This window comes from Salvelinus alpinus, chromosome 24, assembly GCF_045679555.1.
Source record: "Salvelinus alpinus chromosome 24, SLU_Salpinus.1, whole genome shotgun sequence".
Taxonomy (NCBI): Eukaryota; Metazoa; Chordata; class Actinopteri; order Salmoniformes; family Salmonidae; genus Salvelinus; species Salvelinus alpinus.
The window spans coordinates 29,012,446-29,034,000 of record NC_092109.1 but is presented as its reverse complement, the minus strand read 5'-3'; the positions used below and the strand labels follow the sequence as shown (position 1 = coordinate 29,034,000).

Here is a 21,555-nt window from a genome sequence, read left to right as displayed (position 1 = left end):
GGTAAATTGTGTCAGTCCCATTCCTGATGCCCTCTCCTTGTGGTTGTGAAATTCCAACCAATTTCACCCATTCTGTTTGGTACTGCGATAGCAATAACATCTATTTGATACAGCACAGTTCTGAAAAATAGTTAAAGGTATTCTACATACCTAATATGCTACCTGGCAGCTGTATGTGTAGATAATCCAATTGTAGTACAAAATACATACCTCATACATTTCAAATGTTTCATTAGCTGTGTGGATGCAGAAATAAACTGGCACTTCTCAAGTTTGTTTGGAGAGGAAGAGAGAGAGGAAGGAAAGCAGTAGTATGGAAGAAGATATATACACAGGAAAGATAGGAGGGTGGTAAGAACTAAGATCACTTTATTGGTCAATTGCACACAAGGTCCAACCAAAATTTTACTTCCACTTTTAACCCAAACACATCAAGGTTTTGGGAGAGGTGCAGGGGGCTGCCACATTGGGAGCTGTTGTGTGGGGTTAAGTGCCTTGCAACCCTCCAATTGCCAGCTCACTTCTCAACAGATTTTTCCCGTCAGACCTGGGATTTGAACTGGCAATCCTCCTGTTACTGGCTCGCCTCTCTAACCACTAGGCTACCTGCCACCCCATCACATCTTTGATTGGGGTATTCTCAACTGCATAGCCCTGGGAAGCATAACCACAACCTTACTGCTGCACACACACACACACACATACACACACACACACACACACACACACACACACACACACACACACACACACACACACACACACACACACACACACACACACACACACACACACACACACACACACACACACACACACACACACACACACACACACACACACACACACACACACACACACACACACACACACACACACACGCAGCAGTTCCAGGGTGCGGCTGGGTTCTTTGACGGGCTCTGCTGAGGGTAGCAGAGGGAGGGGGAGCCTGTTGCCCATTGCGGAGTCGGCAGTGTAACGCCAGCAGACCTCGTAAACTCCACTAGAGGAATTGATCCTGGCACTGTCAGACTGAGACACTGATACTCTGCTACTCATACCCATAGAGAGAGCTACACAACTACAGTATATTGTAGGAGTATGAAAAAGTGTTACACTGTATGTCTGAATAGTGGAATTGCTTGGAACCATGTGGGATATGTTGTTGATACCTTTCCACCTATTCCAGGTGCCCGTCCTCCCCAAATAAGGTGCCACCAACAGCCTGTGTCTGATTTCCACAAGAGACACTGTTAGTCCCTACCCTCCTCTCCACTTATTGCCTTGGAGAAACTGAGTGATCCAAATCAGGGTAGAGGAAACAAACAAAAAAGCAATAAGCTCATTCTAGCTCAGTGTATCTGCATTGACCCCTCCCTCCATATCTCCCACTCCCTTTCTCTCACTCATTCCACCTCTCCCTCTGATTCCACCTCTCTCCCTAGCTCTCTCTCTTCTTGGAGTCAATTTGATGGAGTAGCTTTTCATTTCTTGGACACTCAGCAACAGCCTCTCCCACGCGCTCATGCACATGCACGCTCGTGCACGTTTACTCTCCTAGCGTCTAGTGTGAGTGTGTGAAAGAGACCCTTCCTATAGCTGCTGATATCCTGGATTTTTAAGATCGTTCATTTTGAGGTAAGAGATGACCACAGGCTTCACCCCCTGTGTGTTAGAGAAACCACAAATCCTGCTTCCATTGGATGAGATAATGAACATTGCAATTGTTTCATTGTTACAGATAAAGTACCCCATATTAACTTCATTCTGTGTAATCGAAGGATGTATTCTCAGGCATTTTGACTGTGTTGTGTGAAGTATCTGTACCTTAGAAGTGCCATGACTTGAGTGTGATAGGTATCTCAAGGATGACGTCTTTATACAACAGTTAGGCATTAAATCTGTTCATGGTTTTCTATAACTGTGCAGTTATGTTAAAATGGAGAGATTGTAATTAAGAACAATTAAAATAAAACCTTGTTAAAGTTTCAAATTATTGTTTGGTGGCACTGAAAAGGCCTTTTCGACAGCTTTTGTAATTTTATAAAACATAACTTGACTGTCACTAGTGATTGATGTCAGCTAATGCACATGACTAAAAGGGAGGTTGAAGGGCAGTTATTTTGATCTGAGAGCATGTGCAAAATAGCTGCACGTTAGGATGAAAGGCTTGTCTGTCTATGTATTTTTTTGTGTATCCCGAGCAGCTGCTGAAGTTGTTTGGCTGGGTAGTGTAAATTTCACTGTGTGGGTGACAGGTTATTGGTCTCAGGTTAAATCAGGCCCAGAGGAGTTGCTGACTGCAAAAGCAATGTTATATCTTAGATGAGAGAGAGAAAGCACAGATGTAACCTGTCACACACTTACAGTACATACAGTGTAGGCCTACTGCACAACGTCAATACAGAAAATCAGACAGAAGACAATATTACACCTACATGTAAATATACAGTATTAGTGTGTCCCTGGGGTCTTGAACCTGGGCTGACTAAAAATCTATAGCTGTATCAAGGACTAAATTACCCAATCACTCAGCAGCTTGGAAAGGACATTACACTGAATGTGTAATTCAGCTCAGTCACATCACATCCGGGACCTGAGAATCATGGGGTAATAATTCTTCACACAGCCGAGCCTGCTAGTGTGGCATGTCTGGTATAGAATAATGTTTCTCCCCTCTGTTAAAGGACAGACATGGCCGGAGGCACGTGCACACACATACACACACACACCGTTTTCGGGCTCTAACCCACTCTGCTGGCTGAAGCACACCTCTATTTGTCTATTGCCGCGTTCAAGACGACTCGGAACTTGGAAGTTCATTGTAGAAAGATAAGAACATAATTTCCCACTTGGAAAGTATCTGAGTCAACCAATAGGAAGCTCTACGCCAAAAAAACGTATCTAACTTTAACCTGAGATTCACAGTTTGCGAGTTGTCTTGAACATAGTATTTTTTATGTTTATTGACTCTGCATTCTGTATGTTTGTGTATCTTGCTCCATCCACCATTATATCAGCTTGATCATTTTTTTCTCTCCCCAATGTGATCCATTAGAGATATGCATCTGTTGTACGTTCTCTCTCTCACACAGGGTTTTGGTTGACAGCTCATTTTCTGTCGTTTTGGTGACATTACGCTTACAATCAAAAGCATCATGTAGCAGTGCTGAACCCCATGTTTCATTGTCAAACAGGGAACCTCTCATCAATGGAAAACAAACAACAAACAATTCTGAACAACAGGGAATTGTCGTGTTCAAAGTTTATTGATCTCATACATAATAACTAACCTTTAATATGATCTTTGTAATGTTGTCAAACATTAATGAGTAATCTCTTCAGTAACTAGTGGTCCAATAACAATGGTTATTTTGTTCAACACCAACTTCTTGGTAAAACCCACCCAGTGTCCACACCTTCGGGCTGTGAGGAGGACGGCCACCCCCGCAGCTACGGGTCCAGAATCTCCATCCTCAGCCGCAGAGAGAAGAGCAGCTGGAAGAGGAGGAAGAGGGAGGAAGAGAAGGAGAGAGAGAGGTAAACAAGTGATGAAGAGTAGTGTGGTAGATAGTAATGATCCTTTACTTAGACACATCTCTGGTAGAATTCAAGTCCATTCCTGGTTTCAACTCATACCGCATCCATGATGCCACCGAAAAACAACACACGGCTTGTCTGCTCCAGTGAGACATGATTGCTTCATGCTTATTAGACTGTATACAGTACACTCTTAGAAAAAAAAATGCTGTCTAGAACCTTACACGGTTCTTCGGCTGTCCCCATAGGAGAACCCTTTGAAAACCCCTTTTTGGTTCCAGGTTCTCCTATGGGGACAGCTGAAGAACCCCTTTGAAACCCTTTTTTTAAAGAGTGCAGCCTACACATATAGTGTAACCATCAGCAACATGTTTATAGGTTTCCGGTCAGTAATATGATGGGGGCTACAGTCTGTATTATGTTTAGTTTCAGGTTAATGATTACCTTGCAGTTTAGCTAATGTGGGTGACATCTGTTTCCATGGGCTTGCTGTCTGTGTTTGGTCTGTTTGTTCTGCAGCTGGGCCCCAGAGCGCTCCAGCACTGGCAGCGGGGGGAAGAAGCGTGCTTCTTTGGGGCTTAACGAAGGTGCAAGCATGCGCTGCTCCACCCTCCTGTGTATCCTGACGGGGGTGCTGCTCTACCTAGTGCTGGGGGCTGTGGTGTTCCAGGCCCTGGAGGCTCCCCATGAGGAGGGCCAGCACATACAGCTGCAGGACACACGCAGAGCCTTCCTGGAGAACTACACCTGCGTCAGCCCAGACATCCTGCAGGCCCTCATAGAGGTACCCTACATAGGCTACACACACCTAGAGAACAAACAGGTTAAAATGACTGAATGACTGGGATATTAGACTTTCGGGGTGTCCAAGGCATCGGTCATGTAATCCAATGAGACCTCTATAGTTGGGTTGCAGTATAATCAATCAATCAAATGTATTTATAAATTCAGCTGATGTCACAAAGTCCTGTACAGAAACCCAGCCTAAAACCCCAAACAGCAAGCAATGCAGGTGTAGAAGCACGGTGGCTAGGAAAAACTCCCTAGAAAGGCCAGAACCTAGGAAGAAACCTAGAGAGAAACCAGGCTATGGGGGGTGGCCAGTCCTCTTCTGGCTGTGCCGGGTGGAGATTATAACAGAACATGGCCAAGATGTTCAAATGTTCATAGATGACCAGCAGGGTCAAATAATAATAATCACAGTGGTTGTCGAGGGTGCAACAGGTCAGCACCTCAGGAGTAAATGTCAGTTGGCTTTTCATAGCCGATCATTCAGAGTATCTCTACCGCTCCTGCTGTCTCTAGAGAGTTGAAAACAGCAGGTCTGGGACAGGTAGCACGTCCGGTGAACAGGTCAGGGTTCCATAGCCGCAGGCAGAACAGTTGAAACTGGAGCAGCAGCACGGCCAGGTGGACTGGGGACAGCAAGGAGTCATCAGGCCAGGTAGTCCTGAGGCATGGTCCTAGGGCTCAGGTCCTCCGAGAGAGAGAGAGAAAGAAAGGCGAGAAAGAGAGAAAGAAAGAGAGAGAATTAGAGAGAGCATACTTAAATTCACACAGGACACCGGGTAAGACAGGACAAATACTCCAGATATAACAGACTGACCCTAGCCCCCCGACACATAAACTACTGCAGCATAAACACTGGAGGCTGAGACAGGAGGGGTCGGGAGACACTGTGGCCCTGTCTGGACGGGGCCACAGTGTCTCCCGACCCCTCCTGTCTCAGGCAGGATATAACCCCACCCACTTTGCCAAAGCACAGCCCCCACACCACTAGAGGGATATCTTCAACCACCAACTTACCATCCTGAGACAAGGCCAAGTATAGCCCACGAAGATCTCCACCACGGCACAACCCAAGGGGGGGGCGCCAACCCAGACAGGAAGATCACGTCAGTGACTCAACCCACTCAAGTGACGCACCCCTCCTAGGGACGGCATGGAAGAGCACCAGTAAGCCAGTGACTCAGCTCCTGTAATAGGGTTTGAGGCAGAGAATCCCAGTGGAGAGAGGGGAACCAGCCAGGCAGAGACAGCAAGGGCGGTTCGTTACTCCAGGATCTTTCCGTTCACCTTCACACTCCTGGGCCAGACTACACTCAATGGGCCAGACTACACTCAGTAGGACCTACTGAAGAGATGAGTCTTCAATAAAAGACTTAAAGGTTGAGACCGAGTCCGCGTCTCTCACATGGATAGGCAGACCATTCCATAAAAATGGAGCTCTATAGGAGAAAGCCCTGCCTCCAGCTCCCTTAAGGAGGCCTGCGTCTTGGGACCGTAGCGTACGTGTAGGTATGTACGGCAGGACCAAATCGGAAAGATAGGTAGGAGCAAGCATCACCAAGAGGTAAAAGGTATTACCAAGAGTATCTGACATTTTTTGGGTTCTAGTCAAGATTCTAGCAGCTGTGTTTAGCACTAACTGAAGTTTATTTAGTGCTTTATCTGTGTAGCCGGAAAGTAGAGCATTGCAGTAGTCTAACCTAGAAGTGACAAAAGCATGGATACATTTTTCTGCATCATTTTTGGACAGAAAGTTTCTGATTTTTGCAATGTTACGTAGATGGAAAAAAGCTGTCCTTGAAACAGTCTTGATATATTAGTCAAAAGAGAGATCAGGGTCCGTAGTAACGCCGAGGTCCTTCACAGTTTTATTTGAGACAACTGTACAACCATCAAGAATAATTGTCAGATTCAACATAAGATCTCTTTGTTTCTTGGGACCTAGAACAAACATCTCTGTTTTGCCCGAGTTTAAAAGTAGAACATTTGCCGACATCCACTTCCTGATGTTTGAAACACAGGCTTCCAGGGAGGGCAATTTTGGGGCTTCACCATGTTTCATCGAAATGTACAGCTTATGTGTCATCCGCATAGCAGTGAAAGTTAACATTATATTTCCGAATGACATCACCAAGAGGTAAAATATATAGTGAAAACAATAGTGGTCCTAAAACGGAGCCTTGAGGAACACCAAAATGTACAGTTGATTTGTCAGAGGACAAACCATCCACAGAGAGAAACTGATATCTTTCTGACAGATAAGATCTAAACCAGGCCAGAACTTGTCTCTATAGACCATTTTGGGTTTCCAATCTCTCCAAAAGAATGTGGTGATCGATGGTATCAAAAGCCACACGAAGGTCTAGGAGCATGAGGACAGATGCAGAGCCTCAGTCTGACGCCATTAAAAGGTAATTTATTATCAGTGCTATTATCGGGTCTAAAACCAGACTTCAGCATTTCGTATATATTGTTTGTCTTCAGGAAGGCAGTGAGTTGCTGCGCAACAGCTTTTTCAAATTTTTTTTTGAGAGGAATGGGAGATTCGATATAGGCCGATAGTTTTTTATATTTTCTGGGTCAAGGTTTGGCTTTTTCAAGAGAGGCTTTATTACTGCCACTTTTAGTGAGTTTGGTACACATCCGGTAGATAGAGAGCCATTTATTATGTTCAACATAGGAGGGCCAAGCACAGGAAGCAGCTCTTTCAGTAGTTTAGTTGGAATATGGTCCAGTATGCAGCGTGAAGGTTTAGAGGTCATGATTATTTTCATCAATGTGTCAAGAGATATAGTACTAAAAAACTTGAGTGTCTCCCTTGATCCTATATCCTGGCAGAGTTGTGCTGACTCAGGACAACTGAGCTGTGGAGGAATGCATAGATTTAAAGAGGAGTCCGTAATTTGCTTTCTAATTATCTTTTTTTTTTCTCAAAAAAGTTCATGAGTTTATCACTGCTGAAGTGAAACCCATCCTCTCTTGGGGAATGCTGCTTTTCAGTTAGCTTTGCGACAGTATCAAAATAAATGTTGGATTGTTCTTATTTTCCTCAATTAAGTTGGAAAAATAGGATGATCGAGCAGCAGTGAGGGATCTTCGATACTGCACGGTACTGTCTTTCCAAGCTAGTCGGAAGACTTCCAGTTTGGTGTAGCGCCATTTCCGTTCCAATTTTCTGGAAGCTTGCTTCAGAGCTCGGATATTTTCTGTATACCAGGGAGCTAGTTACTTATGACAAATGTTTTTTGTGGTGCAACTCCATCTAGGGTATTGCGCAAGGTTAAATTGAGTTCCTCAGTTAGGTGGTTAACTGATTTTTGTACTCTGACGTCCTTGGGTAGGTGGAGGGAGTCTGGAAGGGCATCAAGGAATCTTTGTGTTGTCCGAGAATTTGTAGCACGACTTTGATGATCCTTGGTTGGGGTCTGAGCAGATTATTTGTTGCGATTGCAAACGTAATAAAATGGTGGTTCGATAGTCCAGGATTATGAGGAAAAACATTAAGATCCACAACATTTATTCCACGGGGCAAAACTAGGTACAGTGTTTGACTGTGGCAGTGAGTAGGTCCGGAGACTTGTTGTCCAAAACCCACTGAGTCGATGATGGCTCAGAAAACCTTTTGGAGTGGGTCTGTGGACTTTTCCATGTGAATATTAAAGTCACCAAAAATTTGAATATTATCTGCAATGACTACAAGGTCTGATAGGAATTCAGGGAACTCAGTGAGGAACGCTGTATATGGCCCAAGAGGCCTGTAAACAGTAGCTATAAAAAAATGATTGAGTAGGCTGCAAAGATTTCATGACTAGAACCTCAAAAGACGAAAACATATATATATTTTTTGAAAATTGAAATTTGCTATCGTAAATGTTAGCAACACCTCCGCCTTTGCGGGATGCGCAGGGATATGGTCACTAGTGTAACCAAGAGGTGAGGCCTCATTTAACACAGTAAATTCATCAGGCTTAAGCCATGTTTCAGTCAGGCCAATCATATCAAGATTATGATCAGTGATTAGTTGATTGACTATAATTGCCTTGGAAGTGAGGGATCTAACATTAAGTAGCCCTATTTTGAGATGTGAGGTATCACAATCTCTTTCAATAATGTCAGGAATGGAGGAGGTCTTCATTCCAGTGAGATTGCTAAAGCGAACACCGCCATGTTTAGTTTTGCCCAACCTAGGTCGAGGCACAGACACGGTCTCAATGGTGATAGCTGAGCTGACTATACTGACTGTGATAGTGGCAGATTCCACTAAGCTTGGGGTGCTGCCTGGCCTGCACCCTATCTCATTGTGGAGCTAGGGGAGTTAGAGCCCTGTCTATGTTCGTAGATAAGATGAGAGCACCCCTCCAGCTAGGATGGAGTCCGTCACTCCTTAACAGGCCAGGCTTGGTCCTGTTTGTGGGTGAGTCCCAGAAAGAGGGCCAATTATCTACAAATTCTATATTTTGGGAGGGGCAGAAAACAGTTTTCAACCAGCGATTGAGTTGTGAGACTCTGCTGTAGAGCTCATGACTCCCCCTAACTGGGAGGGGGCCAGAGACAATTACTCGATGCCGACACGTCTTTCTAGCTGATTTACACGCTGAAGCTATGTTGCGCTTGGTGACCTCTGACTGTTTCATATTAACATCGTTGGTGCCGACGTGGATAACAATATCCCTATACTCTCTACACTCGCCAGTTTTAGCTATAGCCTGCACCATCTTCAGATTAGCCTTAACATTGGTAGCCCTGTCCCCTGGTAAACAGTGTATGATCGCTGGATGATTCGTTTTAAGTCTAATACTGCGGGTAATGGAGTCACCAATGACTAGGGTTTTCAATTTGTCAGAGCTAATGGTGGGAGGCTTCGGCATCTCAGACCCCGTAACGGGAGGAGTAGAGACCAGAGAAGGCTCGGCCTCTGCCTCCGACTCGCTGCTTAATGGGGAGAACCGGTTGAAAGTTTAAAGTTTCTGTCGGCTGAATGAGCGACACCGGTTGAGCATTCCTACAGCATTTCCTTCCAGAAGCCATGAGAAAATTGTCCGGCTGCGGGGACTGTGCGAGGGGATTTATACTAGTATCTGTACTTACTGGTGGCACAGACGCTGTTTCATCCTTTCCTACACTTAAATTACCCTTGCCTAACGATTGCGTCTGAAGCTGGGCTTGCAGCACAGCTATCCTCGTGGTAAGGCGATCGTTCTCCTGTATATTATGAGTACAGCTACTGCAATTAGAAGGCATCATGTTAATGTTAATACTTAGCTTCGGCTGGTGGAGGTCCTGACGAACCACGTCCATGTAAAGCGTCCGGGGTGAAAAAAATGGAATGGAAAAAGTCGAGTGAGGGAAAAAAATTAATATATAAACAGTAATTAAAAAATAAAAACCGTAAAGTTGGCAGGTAGCAAGTAAGGTTAGCAACAAACCGCACAGCAGCACGTAAACAAGTCTACAAGTTGTACAATGCAAATACAGAAATATTCAGGTACAAACACTACCATCAATGTTTCTCTTCTCTCTCATCACTTTAACTTCCTGACTGTCCCATCCCAGGAGGTGGCAGATGCTGTGGGTGCGGGTGTGGATCCTAGCAGCAATTCCTCCACCTTCACCAGCCAATGGGACCTGGCCAGCGCCTTTTTCTTCTCTGGGACCATCGTCACCACCATCGGTAAATCAGCAGGCTGATCTCCCCTATGTTTAATCCATTGTTACACACTGACACTACCTATCCCAATCCTAAAGCTCTACAAACCATCATCCTCAGGTTTTGGGAACATCTCCCCGAAGACAGAAGGGGGGCAGCTGTTCTGTATCTTTTATGCCCTGGTGGGGATCCCTCTGTTTGGTATCCTGCTGGCTGGAGTTGGAGACCATCTGGGGACCGGGCTGAGGAAGGCCATCCTCAAAATAGAGTTTCTCTTAGCGGTGAGACACTAAATATTTGGTTTAATGTGTTTCCTCTGTCTTTCTCGGCCTGTCAGTATTTCAGTCCCTCCATTTCCTTCTTTCCTCTTTTTCATGTTTTGCTGTCTCCCTCTCAGAAATGGAAGGTGAGTCCTACTATTGTTCGAGTCATCTCAGCCATACTCTCCATCCTGTTGGGGGTAGCACTCTTCGTTGCAGTGCCAACGCTGGTGTTTCAGGAGGTGGAGAAGTGGACTCTCCTGGAGGCGTCCTACTTTGTTGTCATCACCCTGACTACAGTGGGTTTTGGAGACTATGTTGCAGGTACTACCGCCACTGCATTTAGGATTGGGTCAAGGAATCTGTCTCAAAAGGTCTAAACACACATTTCATTGTTGAAACTCTCTTTACATTATTGAAACTCTTTTTACATTGTTGAAACTCTCTTTACATTGTTGAAACTCTCTTTACATTGTTGAAACTCTCTTTACATAGTTGAAACTCTCTTTACATAGTTGAAACTCTTTTCATATTTGAAACTCTCTTTTCTTAGTTGAAACTCTCTTTCCAAGTTGAAACTCTCTTTTCCTAGTTGAAACTCTCTTTTCCTAGTTGAAACTCTCTTTACATTGTTGAAACGCTCTTTACATTGTTGAAACTCGCTCCCTGTTGAAACTCTCTCTTTCAGTGTTGAAACTCTCTTTTCCTAGTTGAAACTCTCTTTCCTAGTTGAAACTCTTTTCATTGTTGAAACTCTCTCCCTGTTGAAACTCTCTGTTCCTAGTTGAAACTCTCTTTTCATTGTTGAAACTCTCTTTTCATTGTTGAAATTCTCTCCCTGTTGAAACTCTCTCTTTCATTGTTGAAACTCTCTCCCTGTTGAAACTTTCTCTTTCAGTGTTGAAACTCTCTTTCACTGTTGAAACTCTCTCTTTCAGTGTTGTGACACATTAACAGACACAAACACCTGTACTCCAGATTAATGTAGTTTAGGAGGCCTGAGTGATAAAATACTCATTAATACTCATTAAACTGGACATTTAATTTACTCTTTGTGAATAATTTAATCTTTGAATGAAAGTTTAATTATTAACCCCATAGAGTTTTCTGGCAGCTCAGTCTGTAATGTTCACAAATGTGAGATTAATTTAATAAACCCCTAGAGTCGATGTCTGCGCCCCCGCTGAAATCTAATTAGCATAATAAAAAAACTCCCCATAAAAATCTGTGTTTTTAAAATGATATTTAACCAGGTAAGAACACATTCTTATTTACAATGACGGATAACCCCCCGGACAACGCTGGGCCAATTGTGCGCCGCCCTATGGGACTCCTGATCACGGCTGGTTGTGACACAGCCTGGGAACAAACCAGGGTCTACAGTGACACTGCAATGCAGTGCCTTAGACCGCTGCGCCACTCGGGAGGACTGTTTAATCTAGAGATATCTCTTTGCATGGGCTGCGTCTTAATTCACCTCATCCGCCGATGTCGGCCTTCCGCATCTGTGGTGAAAGGTGGCAGAGCTACAGCGCTGCTTGTCAGACCATGAGACATCCCGAAAATCGGTCTTCTCGTGAAAACGTCTTTAGCGGTTTTGGCCTACAAACTATTACGACCCCGCTATGGAAAGATGATACTGTTTTTCCATGTATAAATCTGTTATTCAATGTGTTTCTATGGGCTAATAACAGTAAGGCCAAATTCAATGTTTCATCAAATATGTTTTTTATACCTAAAGGGGTCCTAAAATTCAAAATCAAATAGCTAAATTATCCTTGGTATGATCATTTCAAAACATGATGCCACCAAAAAACAACACTAGGCTTGTCTGCTCCAGTGAGACATGATTGCTTCATGCTTATTAGACCGTATACAGTACACTCTTAGAAAAAAAGATGCTATCTAGAACCTTAAATGGTTCTTTGGCTGTCCCCATAGGAGAACCCTTTGAAAACCCCTATTTGGTTCCCCCCCAGGCTTAGATTCTAGGGGGGTTTAACAGCAGATCTGTCATGTGTAAACTAACCTTTAGACCTGTAAAGTTGCTGATTCTCCATTGTCTACACCTGTAAACCCCTATCTATTCCTATCCTCTTGCTTATCTCTGTCAGGTGATAGTGGAGATGGTGGTAAAGACCACTGGTACAAGCCCCTGGTGTGGTTCTGGATCCTGCTGGGCCTGGCCTACTTTGCTTCCATCCTGTCCATGGTTGCAAACTGGCTTCGGGTCCTGTCCAAGAAGACCAGGGCTGAGGTGTGTAAAAACTGATCGGGCCCAAAATGGGAGAGTACAACCTACAAGCAAATGGTCTGCACTGTACAATTTGTCACCTATAGACACCTGTTCTATTTCTCAATGATCCTCCCTTCCTCTCTTATCAACTCTCAAGTGTGTTGTGACTTCATTAAATTCTCTTTAAATAGTGATTTGATCTCTTTCCTCTCTCTTCCCAGATGGAGGAGCTCAGAGCCCGTACCACTGACTGGGGTCAGAACATTCAGAACATGTCCGTGGACTTCCGCATGCCAGACGACCCCTTCAAACGACGACGACGAAAGCGTCGACATGGCCCTCGCAGCCGAGGCAATGGGGCAGGCCATGTGTCTGGGGCCCCTGGGGAGAGGGGCAGAGTGATGGAGAATGGCCAGCTGAACAGCCAATCAGAGACTGGATCATCCTCATACTCTTACTCATCCAACGAGTCAGAGTCTGGATCTGCGACAGGGTCAGAGGTCACGCAGCATGAGCGGGTAGTAGAGGAAAAAGAGAAGGATGTCGATAAGGAGAACGCCTTCCCAGAATCCCTGTATTCCCAGCCTCTGGACTACTTTGGAGAGAACCTGGCATACATTGATGAGTCCTCAGATGCGGTTAGTGGAAAATTACATTTGGATCCCCTGTTGGATCCAACACAGCCCGTCTCTACACGCTCACGAAAGCCCAAGAGGAGACGGCCCAGAAGGCCACCCCCAGAGAAGAGCCCTAAAATTAGCCCTACCAAACCTGAGAAGAAAGAGCCCAATGGAGACATAAAACCCCATGAAAATCCACCGCCACCAAAGGATAGATGAACCAAATGCTCAAAGGTGAGTTTGTATGTTTTTTCAGAGCATGTTGAAAATGGATAAACATATAAAAAAAAAGACAAATGATGAAACTGTCAAGCTAGAAAACCCCTGACTCTGCTCTTTTTAGGTGTGAAGGGAAGAAGAAGTTATGTGGGAAGAACTGAACCTGATTGATTATGTTTTATTCACTACACTGTTCATGTTTCATAAACATAGTTTGAGTGTGTGTATGTTGTGTATGCCTGATTCAAATAGGGAGTAAGCCTTGATGTAATAGCAGAGTGACTTATTCAAATAATCCTAACAAAACTAACCATGTCACTTCTTTAACCTGATGTTGCCTTGGTAGCGTTTTAATAAGGAACACAATCTTATGTGCCCCACTTATCTATGTTTGCTTATGGAGTGAGCGCTCCCTACCGGGCAATCATGAAACTGCAAAGCCCTGTTTTCTCTGGATAAAATAAGCAGTGAAGCACACCAACATGCATTGTTTTTTTTATTACTCTGAATCAATTTATATTTTTTGCCGTTAGGGGAAAAAAGCCTTATGACAATAACTCTCCCATAATGAATTTGTCCCTGAATGTCTGGAGCCCAAACTATAGAGAACAAAGCTTTGGTAAATAATAGGAAAGTTCTAATTCAAGGCATGAGTAAATCCTGTCTCTGCCAATAACCATATCTGGTCTTGCATGACCTTAGCCTAAGTATTACACTAGTGACGTTATTACTGTGTGCACTGTGTACAGCATATGCCATTGTATATATTTTTGAGTATTATTCTTTGAATGTATTACACACAACTGTCCTGTAAAATAAACAACACATTTTTTAAATAATCAGAATACTATTTTGTGTGTGCATGCGTGTGAGAGATTTTCCAGCATTTGCATTGTTTTTCTGAGGAATGGAAAGATGACTGTCAGTAAATGAAGGACAATGAAGATACAGTGGCACACTGAGAATGAATAACACAGTCATTTAGAATTATATTGCATACAACCATCTTTTCTCAGTTCTTCAATTAACAAACTACATACCTGAAATTAGAAAAACAACATATAATATGTCTTATCAACACATTTTGCAACCATTTGCACTTAAGAACACTTAACGAAATTAAAATTGGGAAATAAATTGTAAAAAGAGTTTATACTCACTACACTGACACAGCTTGTTGATCATTTGGAAAATCTGACCATAACTCTATACTCATGATTCTTGCTTACAAGCAAAAGATCAAACAGGAAGTACCAGTGACACGCTCAATATGGAAGTGGTCAGACTGTTTCGCTAGCGCAGACTGGAATATGTTCCGGGATTCATCCAATTGCATAGAGTTTACCACATCAGTCACGGTTTCATTAATAAGTGCATCGATGACATCATCCCCACAGTGACCGTACTTACATATCACAACCAGAAGCCATGGATTACAGGCAACATCCTCACTGAGCTAAAGGCTGCCACTTTCAAGGAGCGGGACACTAATGCAGACGTTTATAAGAAATCCCACTATGCTCTCCGAACAGATAAAGAGTCAATACAGGACTAAGATCGAATCCTACTACTCTGGCTCTGACGCTTGCCGGATGTTTTTATTTTTTATTTGAACCTTTATTTAACTAGGCAAGTCAGTTAAGAACAGAATCTTATTTACAATGACGACACCGGCCAAAACCAGACGACGCTGGGCCAATTGTGCACAGCCCTATGGGACTTCCAATCACGACTGGTTGTGATACAGCCTGGATTCAAACCAGGGTGTCTGTAGTAACGCCTCTAGCACTGAGACGCAGTGCCTTAGACTGCTGCGCCACTTGGGAGCCCCTTGAAACATGTAGGTTGTGGCAGGACTTCCAAACTATCACAGATTACAAAGGAAACCCATCCGCAAGCTGCCCAGTGACACAAGATTATCAAACGAGCTAAATACCTTCTACACTCGCTTCAAAGCAACAAACACTGAACCATGAGAGCACCAGCTTTTCCAAACGGCTGTGAGATCCCACTATCTGTAGCCAAAGTGCGTAAGACCTTTAAGCAGTTTAACATTCACAAGGCCGCAGGGCCAGACAGATTACCAGGACGCGTACTCAGAGCATGCGCTGACCAGCTGGCAAGTGTCTTCACTGACATTTTCAACCTCTCCCTGACCCAGTCTGTAAAACCTACATGTTTCAAGCAGACCACCATAGTCCCTGGCCCAAGAACGCCAAAGTAACCTGTCTAAATGACTATTGCCCCGTATCACTCATATATGTAGCCATGAAATGCTTTTGAAAGGCTGGTCATGGCTCACATCAACACCATCATCTCAAACACCCTGGACCCACTCCAATTTGCATACCACCCCAACAGATCCACAGATGACGCAATCTCTATTGCACTCCACACTGCCCTTACCCACCTGGACAAGAGGAACACCAATGTGAAAATGCTGTTCATTGAATACAGCTCAGCATTCAACATCGTAGTGCCCTCAAAACTCATCACTAAGCTATGGACCCTGGGACTGAACACCTCCCTCTGCAACTGAATCCTGGACTTCCTGACGGGCCTCCCCCAGGTGTTGAGGGTAGGCAACAACACATCCGTCACGCTGACCCTCAACACGGGGGGCCCTCAGGGATGCATGCTTAGTCCCCTCCTGTACTCCCTGTTCACCTACGACTGCCTGGCCATGCACGACTCCAACACCATCATTAAGTTTGCTGACAACATGACAGTGGTAGGCCTGATCACCGACGACGATGAGACAGCCTATAGGGAGGAGGTAAGAAACCTGGCAGTGTGATTTCAGAACAACAACTTCTCCTTCAACATCAGCAAGACAAAGGAACTGATTGTGGACTACAGGAAATGAAGGGCTGAGCACGCCCCCATTCACATCGACAGGGCTATAGTGGAGCGGTTCGAGAGTTTCAAGTTCCTCGGTATCCACATCACTAAGGATCTATCTTGGTCCACACACACCAACACAGTCATGAAGAGGGCACTACAATGCCTCTTCCCCCTCAGGATGCTGAAAGGATTTGTCATGGGCCCTCAGATCCTCAAAAAGTTCTACAGCATCTTGACTGGCTGCATCACCGCTTTGTATGGCAACTGCTCGGCATAAGACGTATCATCACAGCTAGCTAGCTGCAACCGAGTGGCTACTACTGGCTAACACCTCTGTCCCGAAGCAAGCACCAGTTAGCCTTGAGCTAGCCTCGAGCTAGGCCCATCTGCCGGCTAGCTGCAAGCGCGATATCAACCCAGAGCATATAGGACTGCTTTTTCTCTACCACATCACCGGATTCCTGACGCAAGCTCTGGACAATTACACCGTATCATCACAGCTAGCTAGCTGCAACCGAGTGGCTACTACTGGCTAACACCTCTGTCCCGAAGCAAGCACCAGTTAGCCTTGAGCTAGCCTCGAGCTAGGCCCATCTGCCGGCTAGCTGAAGAGCTAGTGCCACTGCCACGAAGCTAGCACCAGTTAGCAAACACTATTCTACAATTCACAACCTCTCTTTCGCCATCGCCATCTGGCTTGGATTCTCTGTCGACACAACCACGTCTGAGCAGACCCCCTCCGTCTGAGCAGACCACCCCCCGGGCTACTAACTTTACACGCCGCGTGCTAGCTTAGTGGAGGCCTCCTCTGCTCCATCTACGGCTGCCCCCTGGACACTATGATCACTTGGCTACATAGCTGATGCATGCTTGACTGTCCATTAATTCACGGTACTCCATTCTGTTTATTTGTGTCTTATCTGTCGGCTCTGTGCTTTAACTCAGGATCTGTGTGTAGTTAATCCGACCCTCTCTGCCTAGTCATCGCCATTTTTTACCTGTTGTTGCTGTGTCAGACTAGCACCCTGTTATTGCTGCTGTTATCTTACCTGTTGTTTTAGCTAGCTCTCCCAATCAAGACCTGCAATCACTTTATGCCTTATTGTATGTCTCTCTCAAATATCAATATGCCTTGCATACTGTTGTTCAGGCTAGTTTTCATTGTCATTGTTTTGGTTTGCAATGGACCCTGTAGTTCCACTCTCCGTACCTCTGATACCCCCTTTGTCCCACCCCCCACACATGCGGTGACCTCACCCATTGAGACCAGCATGTCCAGAGATACAACCTCTCTTATCATCACCCAGTGCCTGGGCTTGCCTCCGCTGTACCCGCGCCCCTCCATACCCCTGTCTGCACATTATGCCCAGACTCTATTCTACCACGCCCATAAATCTGCTCCTTTTATTCTTTGTCCCCAACGCTCTAGGCGACCAGTTTTGATAGCCTTTAGCCGCACCCTCATCCTACTACTCCTCTGTTCCTCGGGTGATGTGGAGGTAAACCCAGGCCCTGCATGTCCCCAGTCACCCTCATTTGTTGACTTCTGCGATCGAAAAAGCCTTGGCCTCATGCATGTCAACATCAGAAGCCTCCTCCCTAAGTTTGCCTTACTCACCGCTTTAGCACACTCTGCCAATCCTGATGTCCTTGCCGTGTCCGAATCCTGGCTTAGGAAGGCCACCAAAAATTCTGAGATTTCCATACCCAACTATAACACTTTCCGTCAAGATAGAACTGCCAAAGGGGGAGGAGTTGCAATCTACTGCAGAGATAGCCTGCAAAGTTCTGTCATACTTTCCAGGTCTATGCCCAAACAGTTCGAACTTCTAATTTTAAAAATTAATCTCTCCAGAAATAAGTCTCTCACTGTTGCCGCCTGCTACCGACCCCCCTCAGCTCCCAGCTGTGCCCTGGGCACCATCTGTGAATTGATCGCTCCCCATCTAGCTTCAGAGTTTGTTCTGTTAGGTGACCTAAACTGGGATATGCTTAACACCCCGGCAGTCCTACAATCCAAGCTTGATGCCCTCAATCTCACACAAATCATCAAGGAACCCACCAGGTACAACCCTAAATCCGTAAACATGGGCACCCTAATAGACATTATCCTGACCAACCTGCCCTCCAAATACACCTGTGCTGTCTTCAATCAAGATCTCAGCGATCACTGCCTCATTGCCTGTATCCGCCACGGGTCTGCGGTCAAACGACCACCCCTCATCACTGTCAAACGCTCCCTAAAACACTTCTGCGAGCAGGCCTTTCTAATCGACCTGGCCCGGGTACCCTGGAAGGATATTGACCTCATCCCGTCAGTTGAGGATGCCTGGTCATTCTTTAAATGTTACTTCCTCACCATATTAGACAAGCATGCTCCGTTCAAAAAATGCAGAACCAAGAACAGATATAGCCCTTGGTTCACTCCAGACCTGACTGCCCTCGACCAGCACAAAAACATCCTGTGGCGAACTGCAATAGCATCGAAGAGCCCCCGCGATATGCAACTGTTCAGGGAAGTCAGGAACCAATACACGCAGTCAGTCAGGAAAGCAAAGGCCAGCTTTTTCAAGCAGAAATTCGCATCCTGTAGCTCTAACTCCAAAAAGTTCTGGGATACTGTAAAGTCCATGGAGAACAAGAGCACCTCCTCCCAGCTGCCCACTGCACTGAGGCTAGGTAACACGGTCACCACCGATAAATCCGTGATAATCGAAGACTTCAACAAGCATTTCTCAATGGCTGGCCATGCCTTCTTCCTGGCGACTCCAACCTTGGCCAACAGCCCCGCCCCCCCCGCTGCTACTCGCCCAAGCCTCCCCAGCTTCTCCTTTACCCAAATCCAGATAGCAGATGTTCTGAAAGAGCTGGAAAACCTGGACCCATACAAATCAGCTGGGCTTGACAATCTGGACCCCCTATTTCTGAAACTGTCCGCCGCCATTGTCGCACCCCCTATTACCAGCCTGTTCAACCTCTCCTTCGTATCATCTGAGATCCCCAAGGATTGGAAAGCTGCCGCGGTCATCCCCCTCTTCAAAGGGGGAGACACCCTGGACCCAAACTGTTACAGACCTATATCTATCCTGCCCTGCCTATCTAAGGTCTTCGAAAGCCAAGTCAATAAACAGATCACTGACCATCTCGAATCCCACCGTACCTTCTCCGCTGTGCAATCCGGTTTCCGAGCCGGTCACGGATGCACCTCAGCCACGCTCAAGGTACTAAACGACATCATAACCGCCATCGATAAAAGACATTACTGTGCAGCCGTCTTCATCGACCTGGCCAAGGCTTTCGACTCTGTCAATCACCATATTCTTATCGGCAGACTCAGTAGCCTCGGTTTTTCTAATGACTGCCTTGCCTGGTTCACCAACTACTTTGCAGACAGAGTTCAGTGTGTCAAATCGGAGGGCATGTTGTCCGGTCCTCTGGCAGTCTCTATGGGGGTACCACAGGGTTCAATTCTCGGGCCGACTCTTTTCTCTGTATACATCAATGATGTTGCTCTTGCTGCTGGTGATTCCCTGATCCACCTCTACGCAGACGACACCATTCTATATACTTCCGGCCCTTCCTTGGACACTGTGCTATCTAACCTCCAAACGAGCTTCAATGCCATACAACACTCCTTCCGTGGCCTCCAACTGCTCTTAAACGCTAGTAAAACCAAATGCATGCTTTTCAACCGTTCGCTGCCTGCACCCGCACGCCCGACTAGCATCACCACCCTGGACGGTTCCGACCTAGAATATGTGGACATCTATAAGTACCTAGGTGTCTGGCTAGACTGCAAACTCTCCTTCCAGACTCATATCAAACATCTCCAATCCAAAATCAAATCAAGAATCGGCTTTCTATTCCGCAACAAAGCCTCCTTCACTCACGCCGCCAAACTTACCCTAGTAAAACTGACTATCCTGCCGATCCTCGACTTCGGCGATGTCATCTACAAAATAGCTTCCAACACTCTACTCAGCAAACTGGATGCAGTTTATCACAGTGCCATTCGTTTTGTTACTAAAGCACCTTATACGACCCACCACTGCGACCTGTATGCCCTAGTCGGCTGGCCCTCGCTACATGTTCGTCGTCAGACCCACTGGCTCCAGGTCATCTACAAGGCTATGCTAGGTAAAGTGCCGCCTTATCTCAGTTCACTGGTCACGATGGCTACACCCACCCGCAGCACGCGCTCCAGCAGGTGTATCTCACTGATCATCCCTAAAGCTAAAACCTCATTTGGACGCCTTTCCTTCCAGTTCTCTGCTGCCTGCGACTGGAACGAATTGCAAAAATCTCTGAAGTTGGAGACTTTTATCTCCCTCAACAACTTTAAAAATCTGCTATCCGAGCAGCTAACCGATCGCTGCAGCTGTACATAGTCCATCTGTAAACTACCCACCCAATTTACCTACCTCACCCCCCATACTGCTTTTATTTATTTACTTTTCTGCTCTTTTGCACACCAGTACCAATATCTCTTCTTGCACATGATTATCTGATGATTTATCACTCCAGTGTTAATCTGCTAAATTGTAATTATTCGATTTATTGCCTACCTCATGCCTTTTGCACACATTGTATATAGATTCTCTTTTTTTCTACCATGTTATTGACTTGTTTATTGTTTACTCCATGTGTAACTCTGTGTTGTCTGTTCACACTGCTATGCTTTATCTTGGCCAGGTCGCAGTTGCAAATGAGAACTTGTTCTCAACTAGCCTACCTGGTTAAATAAAGGTGAAATAAAAAAATAAAAAAAATAAAAAGACCGCTTGGCGCTACAGAGTAGTGCGTACAGCCCAGTACATCACAGCTCCCTGCCATCCAGGACCTTTATTCCAGTCGGTGTCAGAGAAAAGCCCTAAACATTTTCAAAGACTCCAGCCACTCAAGTCATAGACTATTCTCTCTGCTAGCGCACGGCAAGTGGCACCGATGCACCAAGTCTGTAAGCAACAGGACCCTGAACAGCTTCTACCCCCAAGCCATAAGACAGCTAAATAGTTAGTGAAATAGTTAACCAAATAGCTACCCGGACTATCTGCATTGACCCTTTTTGCACAAACTTTCTTGACTCATTACACATACGCTGCCGCTAATGTTTATTATCTGTCACTTTATTCCTAGTTATATGTACATATCTACCTCAATTACCTCGTATCCCTGCACATCGACTCGTTACTGATACCCCATGTATATAGCTAAGTTATCGTTACTCATTGTGTATTTATTATTACTTTTATTATTATGTGTTTTACTTTTCTATTATTTCTCTATTTTCTTTCTCTCTGCATTGTTGGGAAGGGCCTGCAAGTAAGCATTTTACTGTTAGTCTACACCTGTTGAAAACTAAGCATGTGATTAATTAAATGTGATTTGATCCTCTGAACA

General features: G+C 45.2%; 1 protein-coding gene across 2 annotated transcripts; it reads left to right on the top strand.

Moving 5' to 3' along the window:
- Positions 1 to 1,460: 1,460 nt before the first annotated feature.
- Positions 1,461 to 14,150, top strand: LOC139552497 (potassium channel subfamily K member 4-like). 2 transcript variants are annotated; one of them, XM_071364294.1, is made up of 9 exons: positions 1,461 to 1,638; positions 3,411 to 3,540; positions 4,060 to 4,324; positions 9,883 to 10,000; positions 10,097 to 10,257; positions 10,374 to 10,560; positions 12,351 to 12,493; positions 12,694 to 13,326; positions 13,436 to 14,150. In XM_071364294.1, exons 3-8 carry the CDS (start codon positions 4,136 to 4,138, stop codon positions 13,309 to 13,311), a joined length of 1,416 nt encoding a protein of 471 aa, XP_071220395.1. In that variant the 5' UTR covers positions 1,461 to 1,638; positions 3,411 to 3,540; positions 4,060 to 4,135; the 3' UTR covers positions 13,312 to 13,326; positions 13,436 to 14,150. The 2 variants fall into 2 exon arrangements, with proteins under 2 accessions (XP_071220395.1, XP_071220396.1); XM_071364295.1 differs by lacking the exon at positions 1,461 to 1,638 and having other exon boundaries at positions 3,391 to 3,540.
- Positions 14,151 to 21,555: the final 7,405 nt, after the last annotated feature.